At 40.5% G+C, this 14,755-nt stretch overlaps 1 protein-coding gene across 2 annotated transcripts in view; it reads right to left on the bottom strand.

Annotated features, from left to right (window-relative positions):
- The window catches only part of EHBP1 (EH domain binding protein 1), a 347,196-nt gene that overhangs the window by 83,233 nt on the left and 249,208 nt on the right, over nucleotides 1-14,755 (bottom strand). For both annotated transcript variants that reach the window (XM_066638694.1, XM_066638607.1), the window contains one exon: nucleotides 6,080-6,227. In XM_066638694.1, coding sequence (XP_066494791.1) covers nucleotides 6,080-6,227 — 148 coding nt within the window. The remainder of the gene's footprint in view (nucleotides 1-6,079; nucleotides 6,228-14,755) is intronic.

The raw sequence follows: 14,755 nt of genomic DNA, 5'->3' as shown, positions 1-14,755 counted from the left end.
TACATGCCCAATAACAACAATAGCATTTGACTAGCACTTCTTAAGTGTGCAAAGCACTTCACACATAGTATCTTGAAATTGCTGGTAAAATGCAGGTAAAATTGGAGGACCAACTGAAGGGACTGGAAGTGCTGTCTGCCTCAGTGCAGTATGTCCATGCAGGATACCAATGTTTCCAGAAGATTAAAAAAGTAGCTGTTGGTGAATGATGTGATAAATGAATTCCTAAGTCTGCGTATCTTCTCCTCAGACATGAAGGTTTGGTCTGGATGACATACATAACTACTCTGAGATAGGGTATCATCTGGATAGGAACAAGCTACCTCTTTGTCCAGTTGATAATGAATCTGTAGTGTTTCACGTCTTCCCACTTCCATGGAGTACAAGTCCAAATGATGAAGTCTTTCAGGTAAGGACTAGTTTGTATCTTCTGCATTCCAAGAGCTTCAATCATTGTTTCTAGGATTTTGATAAAAGTTCTGAACAAGGTAGTAAAGTTGAAGGGCAAAACACAATATCCCTTGAAAGCACAGTGATAAAATCTGCCCTGTCCTGGTCTGCCTGGGACATGTAAGTATATATCCCTGCAATTTGTATACTAGTATCTCTATACTGAATTGGCAAATGCAGAAAAGTTATTGACTTTGTTTTCTGCTCTCTTTTAGGATGATGAATAAGAGGAGATAAATGTATAAACTGCTGATGAAAAAACAACTGCTGTATCCATAATAAATACCAACCTTTTTATTGTCTCTTGCATGAGTTTTCATATTTTCTGCTCTGTTGAACTTGGAACCTCCTGCATGCAAAGTGTATTTTCTATGACAAAGCAGCAGTGGCTTTACTCAGGGCTCTTCCCAATGACATCACACATTTATAGTTCCCAGTAGCTGTGAATTTTTGTACACTGATCCACTGTTTCTGTGGCAAGGTGAAGTCATACTCGCAAAGTCCCTGTCAGGATCACAGCAGATGCTGACTAGCGCCCCACTGAACAGGGATGTAGCCTCCAAGTTAAAGCAGGATGACCAGATGTCATAACCCCAAAAGAAGACAAGGTACCCCAAAATATAGGATAGCCAAGAAAAATGTAGGAATGACATAATAAAAGCTAAAAACACTTGCATTGATTTCATGTGGTTAATTTAACACTATATTACTTATTATTAAATTTAAAACTATATTACATACAATTTATTACATATAATTTAATTACAAGAAGGCTATATGTTGCCTGCATGGGCCCACTCACAGGGAAAAGGAGATTTAGGTTCTTTTCTAGGAAACAAGGCTAAAAAAGAGGACATATTCTGAAAAAGAGGATGACTTGTCACCCTGAATTAGGTTCTAAAGAAAGCAGGTGTCCAAGTCCAAGACTCAGATATGTGCTTGGAAAATTAAGGCCCTCTTGATCTGGGGTCTAGCTGGGTGATTAATCACTTGAGGCCTAGGAGATTCAAAACCTAGTAAAGTCCTGGAACCCTGCTGCTGAACTGCCAATTGAGGTCCTGGCAGCATGCAATCTAAATTGGAAGAATTAAGTGGAATCTTCAGCAGCACATGCTGGTGACAAACGTTGGCTACCCAGCCTTTGCACCTTCTATGACTTCTCTTCTCTCCTGTAATGAAGCATGCTTCCTTGATGTAAAAATGGGACAACCCTCACCCCATGTTTATAAGAGACAGATGTGGAACCAACGTAAATTTTAAAAAACTGTCCACTTTAGCCTTGGCCGTACTCTCACTTGCAATTCCTTGAACTGGACTTTGATGGAGAAACCCACTTAAAATTTGTACAGATACCAATTTACAAGAGAGAGAACAAGAGAAGAGATGTCAGAGTAAGAGAATCCTAGTGAACCATGTACTTTGCATGTCAATTGAAGACTGGTGATCATCAGACAAAAGACTGGATGACCAAGGAATACAAAACACAAGCAACAAGTAATATAACTCTCACTGATTGCATTGGATACAAATATCTGAGTAAAGCAGACTAGCTGATATCTGATGGTGTTATATTGTATAGGTAGGTGCTCATTAGAAGTATTCTGAGCTACCACCTCAGAAAGTGAGAGTAATGGAAACAACACAAAGTTCACTGAACATAACCAGATAAATGGCTTTATGATCTGTGGGACAAACAAGCTTCATCTGTGGGGCAAACTTGAAAGCTGCTTGCACATATTCAGGTTGTCAGTATCCTAACTGAAAGGCAAGGCAATTCTATGAAGATATAATAGGGCTGATCTGTTGAAACAAGTGGAGACATGGGCAAATTGTATCCTTTTTTCTTTCCTTTTGAAAAATCTATAGCCAATAAAATAGCAGACTTACAGCATGGTCCTATAAGTCTGGGCAATGACAGTGAAACCTAAAGAATCTGCCTTAAAGGAGCCAATTCCAATACAAAGGTGTGCTTGATGCCCTTGAATGAAAGACCAAGTCTAGCCTCAGCACAGAGAATAACCATTAGTGGTGCTGTGCCGGCAGCTGCCTTCTGCTGCTGTAGGACCAAGTGCTATGCAAGGATGCTTGCATGGCAAAGATGGGATCAGGGAAAAAGACTGGCTACACAGTATTTATACAATTTATGATAAATGTCTCTATTATTAAAACAATACACAAGGCAGTTTACAAAAAATTAAAACATAATAAAGCCATACAATAAGGTAGAAAACAAAACCCAACAATGTTAGTAAGTAAATGATTGGGGAAGACCATTTGTACTAGCAGAGGGAAGAGTCAGTGACTAAACCAACAGCTGCCAGACAACTTCTAGCAAATACTGAACACCTTTAATGTTAAAACAAGCCAAATGCGTAGCAATGTATTTATTTCAAGACCAAATTGTCATCTGAGGATTTTCAGAATCAAAAGAGATGATTAAAAATCCATCTGATTGTAATGCATTCTCCTCCTGTGAGATGAGGATAAATAGAGGTGAGAGTTATTCACAAGGCATAAGATGTACATTTAGCTATAATGGCACAAACCCATCATTTGCTGAGTTGCCATGAAAGCAGATTCACAGGGTATCTGACTACCAGAAAGGGAAATAGATATCAAGTGCAAGAAAAGGACATTGCTATAGAACAAATAAGCAAATTCTGGAATGCAGTAAGAAGTTCTATTGCGTAAAGTGACATAGGGCCATTTTATCCATTATGCAGAGGAAAACTCAGGCTTGTTTCTAAATGCACACTTAACAGGAAACAGTAGCAAATCACTCTTTCCAACAAACTACTCTTCAATAAACTGCTCTCCAACAACATCTGTGCTACATATATTTGCAAACACATATTGGATGCATTCACACTTTAAAATTTTAGGTGTACACATCTTAGGTGTACCTTAAAAATATGCAGTGTTTGAAATGGTTGCTAAATGATGATCAATTAAAGATCAGCATCTTTGGAAAGAGCAAGAGCAAACAGGTTTTCTTTTTCTTACTAAAGAAAAAGGAAATGAAGAGTGAACCTCATTGAGATACACAAAATCCAGACAATATGAGAGAGGAAAGAAGCTACAAGACTTTTTGTGCTTGTGCCAAATGAAAGATTATCTTCAAGAGCGCTTACAAATTCAATAAAGGTAAGGACTAGTCCAGAGGAAACACAACAGAGTAAGATTCTCTTTCAGTAATTTCGCTGGTGGCATAAAATGGACAAAATTAAAAGTAATATAGCTTGCAACCTAATTACTTTCAAAATCTCTTTAAAAATGTAGAGAAAGAAGGAGCAGGAAAAAGACAAGAATATACACACAGTGCTATTCAACAACAAAAAAATTGTAAAGCAGCTTAAATTGCAAAATCAATGAGAAGAATAAATAATAAAGAGGGCTCCTGCACCATAGGGGTTCACAACCTAAGATGAAACATAAGGCGACACCAGCCAACAGCCACTGGGGGGGAGAGTTGCTATGTTAGGAGGAATGGTAACAGTTGTTCTCCCCCTGGCTAAATAACATCTGTTAACAGCTCCCTTACCAGCTGAGTGGCTGTAGTAGCTGCTTCAAACCAGCTGTGGTACTTTGACAAGAGGGACAGGTGATCTTCTGGGGGGGGAGTAAACTTGCACTGAGTCTGCTAGGTCCCAATCCGCTCTTTAGCAAACTCAGTATAACGGCTGTGAGATCAGCTGGGCCAGACTTTGCCTAATCTACTTCACAGGGTTGTTGTGTGGATAGAAAGGTATGTGGTGAGCAATGTGCACTGCACTGGGCTCCCTGGAGGATGGGCAGGATATAAATGCAATGAATTATAAAAAATTGTATGGAAATGAAACGCAAACCACATTGAGTTAAGAAAGAAAATAATGCTTGCAGTTCCAAGGATCATAACTACTTGGGTTTCTGAAAGACAGCTACTCAATGCTGGGTAGACTCTATATCTGAGGGGGCTAACAAAAAGGTCTCTTACATGTGTGGGCTTCCTCAGTTTTCCCTTATCTTAGTGATGGTAAGGCCACACTTGGAGTATTGTGTCCAGTTCTGGTCGCCACATCTCAAAAAGGACATAGTGGAAATGGAAAAGGTGCAAAAGAGAGTGACTAAGATGATTACTGGGCTGGGGCACCTTCCTTATGAGGAAAGGCTACGGCGTTTGGGCCTCTTCAGCCTAGAAAAGAGACGCCTGAGGGGGGACATGATTGAGGCATACAAAATTATGCATGGGAAGGATAAAGTGGATAGAGAGATGCTCTTTACACTCTCACATAACACCAGAACCAGGGGACATCCACTAAAACTGAGTGTTGGGAGGGTTGGGACAGACAAAAGAAAATATTTCTTTACTCAGCGTGTGGTCGGTCTGTGGAACTCCTTGCCACAGGATGTGGTGATGGCATCTGGCCTGGACGCCTTTAAAAAGGGATTGGACAAGTTTCTGGAGGAAAAATCCATTATGGGTTACAAGCCATGATGTGTATGTGCAACCTCCTGATTTTAGAAATGGGTTATGTCAGATGCAAGGGAGGGCACCAGGTCTCTTGTTGTCTGGTGTGCTCCCTGGGGCATTTGGTGGGCCGCTGTGAGATACAGGAAGCTGGACTAGATGGGCCTACGGCCTGATCCAGTGGGGCTGTTCTTATGTTCTGTTCCTATGGGCAGGAGGTCTGGTCTAGAGGGTAGAGCCTCCATTTGCCTGAAGATTAACATCCACAAGGTCGCCAGTTCGAGGCCACTGGCACCGTGCGACCTTGAAGCAGCTGGCAAGCTGCAGCTGAGCTGTTCCATCTGCTCGGAGCGTGGGAGGATGGAGGCCAGAATGTTAAACCAGATCGGAGTGTAACAGCTTGAATGTGGTGGTTCTTGAAAGAGAGAACCTTCTTTCAATTTGTAAAAATCCCTGCGTGGATTTAATAAGCCTGCCTGTGTAAACCGCCTTGAATAAAGTCTTGAATAAAGACCAAGAAAGGCGGTATATAAATACTGTATACTATTATTATTATTATATTATTATTATTCTTATCATGAATGGTGCAGCATGTACCCCCCATCCCAATGGCAGTGGACCAGCACCATTCCACCCAAGCAGCCACTGCCTTGTAGCCATTATGCTACATGGGCATTATGTTACATGGGGTGAAATAGCACATCAGCTGTTGCATTTAACTGACATGAGTACACTCCACAAACACCCATTGAACTGAGCTGGCCTACTATGCACCAGGCTGTTAAAACACAAACACACAAACACACACAACAATCTAAAGAGTTAGCTCAAGCAGACACACTGCCAACAAATACTTAATTTTTTCCCCTAAATTGGGCATTTCTGCAATTCATCCTGAAGCCTAAGAATGCCCAGGCTCCTTGCAAAGAGGACAGGGGGAATCCCACTGTGTCTTAGCTGCATCTAGTTTCAAAGTTTTGTTCAAGTTGTAAGGACGACACACTATCCTTTTTTGACAGTGTAAAATTAACAGGTATGGCGTATAATCTTAGATGTGCATGCTTAGTGAACAATATTCACCCGCAAGACCATTCTGAACAATGAATAAAAGCAAATTCCAAAAAGATCTTCCTCAGGTTTCCAGGTTGCCATAGGAATAAGATACAAGGTTCCTTAGCTCACCTCCAGATGCCTTTGACCTTTCTTTCAACTTTTCTGCAGCCATTTCACTGTAGCTAGGAAGTTCTGACATCTTCACTCCAGATCGAGCTTCTGCTATTAGCTGACGAGCTCTCTCTCTCAGCTGCCGACGCCGCTCTTCATCTTGCTGCTAAGATATATTGAACAGTTGCCAACTCAGTAATTGACAGAAATGCAATTTCATTCTCAATCTGATCATCATGATAGTAACTGGTTTACAGCATGGTGCTTGGACCATGTTATAAATAGGAAGCTCCATATCAGTTGGGTGTCAACAACACACTTTTTAAAGTCATCCAGGAATCAGGTTTTTCCCCCCAACAATTTCTGAAAATTATTATTGTATCAGATTAAAAAAATTATTTTAAAAATTAACTGACTTTATATATAATTTATAATTAATTTAAACTATATACATATAGTTTATATATATATGGCCACAACCCAGTGCACAGTGTGCTTAAGTCCCACTGATTTCAAAGTGTTAACGCAGTTGCAAAAGAAAATGTGCTTGGCCAAATTACAAATGGAAAGAATGATAGTCCTACCAGGGGACCAGAAATGAGTTCCATCAATACTGGTGGGTTCATGGACTTGAAGAATGATACTGATGCAAAATGGAAAACAACTGAACTGAAAATAAATCAGAGTTGTGGGGGCCCCCGCACCAGCCTCCACAGGGTCCCCGGAAGCTGTCTTTGAAAACATTGATTGCGACCCACGTCCGGTTTCGCGATTGCAAACTGGAAGTGGGTTACGATCAATATTTTCAGTGTCAGAGTGCTTTGGGGGGGCCCTGTGAAGGCTGGAGCGGGGCTCCCTGCACCCCTGCGAGGCTGCAGGAGGCTCTGGTAAGTCCAGCCAAGCTCCTGCGCCCCTTCACAGCAACACAATCCTGGCGATCGTGTCGCTGCCTCCCCCCCTTAAGGGGAAAGTGACCAGGGTGCTCTGGCTGGGGTGTTGCGATGGCCCAGTTTGAGAACCTCTGGCATAGAGGTTCCCAAACTCCTACCAGGGAGTAGGAAAATTTGCAAGTCCCTGTGGGAGTGGAAGGGAAAGCTCTGGTTTGAGCGAGTGAGATCTGTTCGGCAATCAAGAGTGCTGTGCAGCCACATGGAGGGGGCTGCGAGCCTCCAAGACCTTTGTGGACGCTTCAGCAGCCCCCCAGGTACACTCAAATATTGCTGTGATGCCGCAGCACTGTGATCACTGCAGCACCGTTGGGGACCTTATTACTGGGCCACTTCCCTTAAGAGGAAATGGCCCAGTTTACACGTCCAATGGTAGGTTGCAACCCACAGTTTGAAAACTACTGCTATAGCCTGTTCGACCAGCAAAACTTTCAAGTAACCATGATTTATTTCAGACAAACAAATCAGGATTAAACCAGAACCCATACTTTGAAGTTGACATGTTTACCAAACTATGGTTCCATGTTATGTTTGAACTGAGAATCCTGGCTTAATCCCGGCTTCTTTTAGCAGCTTCATCCATGGAGCACTGATATCTACAGAAAGTCCAGAACAGCAGCAAAAGCTACTCTTGTTGACACCATAGCTGAACAGTCCTTGCCTGTTTATCTGTCAAATCTTTACTCACACATGTTTTATTGATGTATACACAAAGGCAGCTTCACTGCTTAACCACTCCCCTCCCCAAACAAACAAATGGAAACACATACTTAGGGATCAATGGCATTTTATGCCAAGTCTTATTTTTTTGAACCAGAAAGATTCAAAAGAGCTAACATGGTGAAACTTGTAAATAACATTGCTTAAGTAGTGGTTCTCACACATTTAACACTGGGATCCACGTTTGAGAATCTGTCAAGATCCACCAGAAGTGATGTCATGACTGGAAGTGACATAATCAAGATGGAAAATTTTTAACAATCCTAGGCTGCAATCCTACTCACACTTACCCAGGAGTAAGCCCCATTTACTATCATTGGTAAAAGAATATACATAGTAGCTTGTTAAAAGTACAGGTCTGTAACATTTCCCCAAATGCAGTCACATACCATGGTACTATCAAGTCTAATACATTAAAAATAAAATATTGAAATGAATGGGGACTCACCTGAAATTGGCTTGTGACCCACCTAGTGGGTCCCGACCCACAGTTTGAGAAACACTGGCTTAAACAACTGTGGACAGTTTTCCTTTAAACATTACAAACATTAATATTACATTAATATTAAAAGTATTTCAATGTATTCATTTGTGGGGAATGGACAAAAAATGATTACATTTTTTTTGCAAGGGGTGGGGAGCTGAACTGTGTTTTATACTCCTCACATGGTTGTGCTTAGATCAGGTGGAAATATCTGAAGAAGTAAATGATCAACTTGAAATGCCTCCTTGTTCTCTTGACGAATGGCCGAAAAATGCTTTGCTAGCAGCAGGAAATAAATGAGATGCTTGAGATTTCATCCGGGCACTTCCCAGGAGGATAGGCAGTGGGGGAGAAGCCAGAACAAACCAGGATGAATTGAACCAGCATTTGGTCACTGTCTGCATCACCAGTTCTGGCTTCTTAAATAAACCACAGTTAAGCTAAACCATGTGTCTGTATGATATCTGAACTGGTCCATCAAAAGATGCAGGATGGGGTTTTATTATTTATTTACTTAAAATATTTCTAACCTGCCTTACCAGTTTAAAAAAAAGCACGGTGATTAACATAAACCTGTCCATTTTTAACAGCAAAAGGGGAACACTGGTGAGGGAGAATCCCTCTCCCCCTGTTCTTACCAAGGGCTCTTTGCCCAGTAGAAGAGTTTGGCTGAGGAGAAAACCACTTGGCCAAAGAAACTGTGGACAGGAGTGGGGTTCTGCACTGTACACCGGCACACACTTTTTTGCTGTCAAAATCAGACAGCTCTCTCTTCCAAGCTGTTTACTGAAGTTTCTTGTTTAAACACAAGGAAGTGCCAATAAGTGTTACCCTAAAGATAGCCTCACAAAGTGCAGAGTCTTTTCTGGACTCACACTTCCAGTTTCTGTTTTTCCTGAGGTTTTCTTTTTTTTAAGTAAAAACAACAAACCAGAAAATAAAAATGAATACTTCTCCCCCCAGCACTATTGCTCACTCCTTGAAGGCTCAGTATCTAATTTACTATCAACAATGCAGCCAAGTGGCTAAAAATAAAAGCACATCCTGACCACCAGCTCCTACAGCTACCAATACCAACACTAAATTGGAACAATGCCTCTCATTTCAGTTCTTGTTGGTACATATTATCAAAATAATATTATTGTGTGTTTCATCCACCAAAATGTGGTGCCTTTTTAAATAACTCTTGGAACATCAGTACTCTGTAGAACAGCCATTTTCAACCATTGTGCTGTGGCACACTGGTGTGCCATGAATGGTCCCCTGGTGTGCTGCGGGAGTTTGGTGGAGGGTCATTTATTAATGGGACCATTGGGGGATATGAGCCCCCCACCAACAGCATGGTGTGCCTTGTCAATTGTCCAAAAACTGATGGTGTGCCTTGACAGTTTTAGTACCTGGTCAGTGCGCTGGGAGATGAAAAAGTTTGAAAATGACTGCTGTAGAATGAATGTCCAAGAGCAGGTGCACAATCACACACTACAAGTCTGTTTAGTGTCACTGCAGCACTGTGTGCAGTCTGCACTCCAGAAACTGAAAAGTATTATGTAAGATTGTTGTACCGGCTTTCCTGGGCAAGACACAATCAAGTGCTGCTTAAGAAGTCACAATCCAAGGTGAAAGGCTGCCAGAGGAATAACATCCTTAAAATTCCTGTGCAAGGATCTGGATGTTTCTATGGGTGCTTCTGAACTGTGGCAAGGTTTTTTGTTCTTAATCAAAAGATTTAGAAACTCATGATAACTCTGTGAGATGACATATGGTACGTGTCTGAGCATAGCTTTATTGACAGTAAAGCACTTTGTGATGGTGCATGTGTTTGCACCATAGGCAGTAAGGCCAGAGCCTTCCTGCTGATGCCAGTGGAAGGAGCAATGCTCCTAGCAGTTAAGGTATGTGCTGTGCAGTGCAGGGGTGGGGGAAGGGTGTGGGGTGGGGAGGATGGTGATGGGGGTGGGCAGAGATCAGGTATGAAGTGGGGCAGGATCAGCAGTGCTGACACGCACCATATCCTATCCCCCTTCCTGGGCCTGATCTGGCAACATGGACTTGCACCAGCAATTTCACTGGCATGGGTCAGAGCTGACTCATTGTGCAGGTTGGGCTTACCCAGAGGCAAGGGAATAAATGTCCCCTTACCCGGAGGAGATTTTTCTCCTGCTAAACTCTCCGATGTGTGTAGCATAACCTGTGCTAGTGCTGCTGCATTGGCGTGGTAAGTCAAAGTAGATTTGGGCAGCCTATGTATATATTATAACATCAATAAAAAACAAAGGATATGTAGTCCATGCTCCAGGGAGTCTGTGGACAACTAACCTAGAGGCAGGAAAAGCTGAATGGACAAATTTTTATCACTACAATGCAGCAACAGAAAGCTAAGCCATTAGTTATTTGATTTGCTTTGTAAACTGCTTTGTGAACTTTTTTTCATTCAAAAGCAGTACATAAATACAAATGACGAAGCATAACAACTAGAAACTAACATCTGGTACTCAATGTAAAATGCTCAGTGGAAATCAAGCTAGGTAAAGGAGGAGTGACAATTATCATGATGTTTATGTTCAAAGGGTATTAATGGCCAAACTTGAAAAATGGACCTGCCATCAACAACAATGAAGGTCTCCATACATGAATGAGAAAGTCATCTGCCAATAAGGATACTGACCACATTTGTTTAGCTCTGCAAAAATAGTGCTAGAGAGTTAATATTCTTATAAAGGAAGCAAAACACTAAATAATCCACACCTGCCATTGCTTGCTAAAAATCCTATGCCGTATTTAGGCAATTAATAAACCAAACACAAAATACTAATTAGGTACATTTCACCCATTTCCATGTAAATTGTTTGTTTGTAGCTATTTACTCAACATTGTTCTTGGTACAATAGGAAAAATGCAAATGAATCAATCAGAATGCAGCCCTAATGGGACTTTTCTGTTTATAACCATTAGCCCAGAGGTGTGCTGTAATTCAATCCTCAAGCAGCAAGATTTAGCCTCATTAACAGCTTGCATGGGCAGGTTACAACTCATAAAACCCTACAGTAAACAAAGTATATGGACACAGCACAATATCTTGAGCCTGATTGACAGAATTTCTGCTTTCCTATCAGATTGCCTTGATTTACTTTTCCACTAATGTCCTAACACTATAAAGACAATCTTGTGCAGGCCTTGGAGCTCTCCAGAACAACTGCATTTTTGATTTGTTTGCTTTCTTACCCCAAAAGGCACACAAAGCAACAGTCCATTCAAAAATATATTTGTTGAAGTACTCATGAGATTAAAACCAGAAAGCTTCTGTATCTGTCATGAACTAATACAATTTCAATTTCACTTCTGGCCAGCCACCTGATACTTCAGTCTGTTTTATGGAGACCCCATGTATTTGGCAGTACATATTAAAATGTGGAGTTTATATCCCTGTCCAGAACTTCTGACTTAGGTGGACCTGTGATTTAAACAACACTGATTGGAAACTGGAATTAAGCAATAACTGTAGCTGCAAATATATACTTATTTTTAATTACCATAGTAGCAGAAATGATTTCACTGGTATAGCACACTTGAAGATGATGCCCTAGTTTGAAGACAAGTGGACAGCAAAGGAAAGTCATTGACATTCTCAAAACATTAGGACCCTCTAGAAGAAGTGCTCTGCAGTCTGTTTTTTGTTGATGGAGGCCTGCAAAATTCCACTGTTACATCAATACTATTGCTATACTATACTATAATGAGGAAGCCTACATCATGGCTTCCTCATGAGGAAGCTGCTTGAACCATTCACTAAAGAGGCTATACTATATCTCCAAAACTAGACGTGATAGGGCAAAACAGATGCCATTTTTGGAATCAGCACCCCAAATTCATATCAAACCACCATAAAGTTTGGGAAAAACTTTTCTAACCCTCAGTTTTGTAGGCCTGTGTTACAGCACTAATGGCAGAACTAGATGCCAACACCTAGTCCATAGACCTGGATGTGCCACTGCTTTGTCTCCTTTTCTTGCCTCTTAACAGTAACATTTATCATACGTCAAACACATGGTGTGATGTTATTGTGCTGTGTATTTCTTTGTTCCACACCTGAAAACCAATGACAGGGATGGGAAATACAATATGCAATGATGTTGCATTACAAACTGCCTTTCTCTAGCGACATTACCAGAATGATAATATAGAGAGACATGAAGTAGTAGTAGCTCCAGGGCTGGCCTAAGATCTCCTGATACCTGAGGCAAAATGACAAGTGCTGCCCTCCTTACCCAATGACGTGCTGACCTCTGCCCCTTTCACTCTCCAGTGTTCAGCATTCTCCTCCCTCTACACTTGCTCTTCCTCTTTGTCTCCCCTTTCCTTTTCCAATACAGGGAATGGAACAAAGAGGAGCAGTCAAGGCAACTAGACTGAGAGAGATGGGTGCCACCTGCTGCCTAAGGCAACTGCATCAGTTGGCCTCAGGGATGGGCCACCTTGAGCAGCTCCATAGCTCTAGTAATGTCTACTTCTACCTGAGAAGGAATGATGGGAACATTCTGTATCATGAAATGTAACAAATCATGTTTTTATAAAGAAGTTTCCCTCACTGCATCATATATTATTTTCACTTCTAGTCTACAATGGAAATCTCTCTTATACTGTACAATGTTTTTTTAAATCAGAAAACACTGTGCATCACAAAAACATACAATAACCCACATATATAATGACAAAGGCAGATCCAAGAATCTGCATCTTTCCCTCACCTCTAACTGTACACTCTCCAACTGATGTTTAAAATGGCATGCTTATTGGGAAAGGAAACTGTTGAGAGGCAGAAATTTTACAAAAATATGACAAATGAAAATTTGTGGGATTCTTTTTCCTTGTACTTTTTCTAAACTTCTGCCACATGGGTACCTAGCTGGAAAATGTCACTATTTAAGGACAAACTCTTCAAGAATAAATAATGTAATTTCTTGTTTCCCTCTTATAAAAAAAGTATTTGTACGCAATTTTTATATTTCACAGTTCACCGACATCTCAGCAAGCTTTCTTCCACTGCTTCAATGGTGCTACTTTTAATTTTATCCTCCTTAGTCCTAGTAATTAAAGTGATCAGCAGTGGCATCCCAACGGCTTTGACACAGTTACAGCCCCCCTAACAGACTTCTGCTTTTAAGGGGAAGAAGAAAAAGAACTAAAGTTTCATTTTACAAGAACAAGAAAATCAAGTCACTCCAATCCTCAACTTTATCCAATTGTTCTTTCAGCAGCCTTTGGATCTTAAAAAGCAAATAAAAATGGCTTCCATTAGGGGGTCCTTTTTGTACTTGCCGCAGATGTCAGTGACTGACATTACTTTGGCCAAAAATGATGCTATGGATTTGTGAAGGTGAATTAGAATGTGAGAAATTGTCAGTGCAGTTGGCGAGATGATTAGTCTACCCATGAAACCATTCAAGAAAATAATTTAAAGCCAGAATATGTTGCTGTTTCTTGAACCAGGAGGTTTATGGTTTGCAGTATTAAAAAAACAAACAAACAAAAAACCTAAAAAAATTCACAATTCCAACTCTAAAGCATCTTTTTGCCCCCTCACAAAGATTTTTTTCTGAGAGTCTGAATGACTTTGATACATTTTTGTTTGCCTTATATAAAATTATGCCCCTTCAATGCATTATGTTTGTTCTACACTAACAAAATAAATTCTTTTCTTTCCTTCAGGGCACAGTAGTGAAGACCCAATATTTATTAATCAGCAATAGTGTGTTAACATAAAATGAAAATATAAACTCTGCAAAACATGGAAAGCATTTACCAGAGCTCTAACTCTCAAAATTGTCCATGACATGCCCCAATTACATAATCCAGCAAAGAAAAAGAACTTGACTGCCACCCTTTTCATCGTTAGACAGGAAGAACGGCTCTGTTATTACCCATTTAGGAGGAGAAAGAATTCTGTGCTTGTCCAGAGGCAAGGATTACCAAAAAGGTACCTATTCACATGCTATAGAACAAAGAAGAAGAAAAATTAAGAAAAAAAAGTGTACAAGATGTTTAAAGGTTTGGGCAGGCTAGATTTTTACTGCAAGCTTGATCAGCTCTTGTTTGCATAAATAGGATTTGGGATGAAACATTAAAACTGTTTAGCAGATCTTTTCTAACCATTTCTAACTTTTCATATGCCCGTTTATAATATAACCAGACATGCTTGTAAATGGCCACACCTGCTCATTTCTCTTGGGATGGTTTGATCTGCCTTTTCCAACAAAGAAGAAGGGGTGATGTAGGGGAAATCAGTCTCTCTTGTTGCAAAACAGAGTGGAAAGTCAAAATCTTTCTCAAGTTTGTCCCATCTGGTCAGATTAAACCTTTGATCACTCTAGGGATTACATTTTTGTTTTGTGCTCAACAGTGAGTTTCAGAATAACTCACAAAATAGACAGGTAAAGTGAATAAAATCTCAGTTGCTAAATTCTGAGCACATGTAATGAAAACAAAAGAGCTTAGTGTTTGGATTTTAATATCTAGAAACAAGTCTAAGCAAGAAACAGTTAACAA

The sequence above is a fragment of the Tiliqua scincoides genome, chromosome 1, assembly GCF_035046505.1.
Source record: "Tiliqua scincoides isolate rTilSci1 chromosome 1, rTilSci1.hap2, whole genome shotgun sequence".
Taxonomy (NCBI): domain Eukaryota; kingdom Metazoa; phylum Chordata; class Lepidosauria; order Squamata; family Scincidae; genus Tiliqua; species Tiliqua scincoides.
The sequence above is the reverse complement of the archived record's forward strand: the minus strand, read 5'-3'. Positions and strand labels throughout refer to the sequence as shown.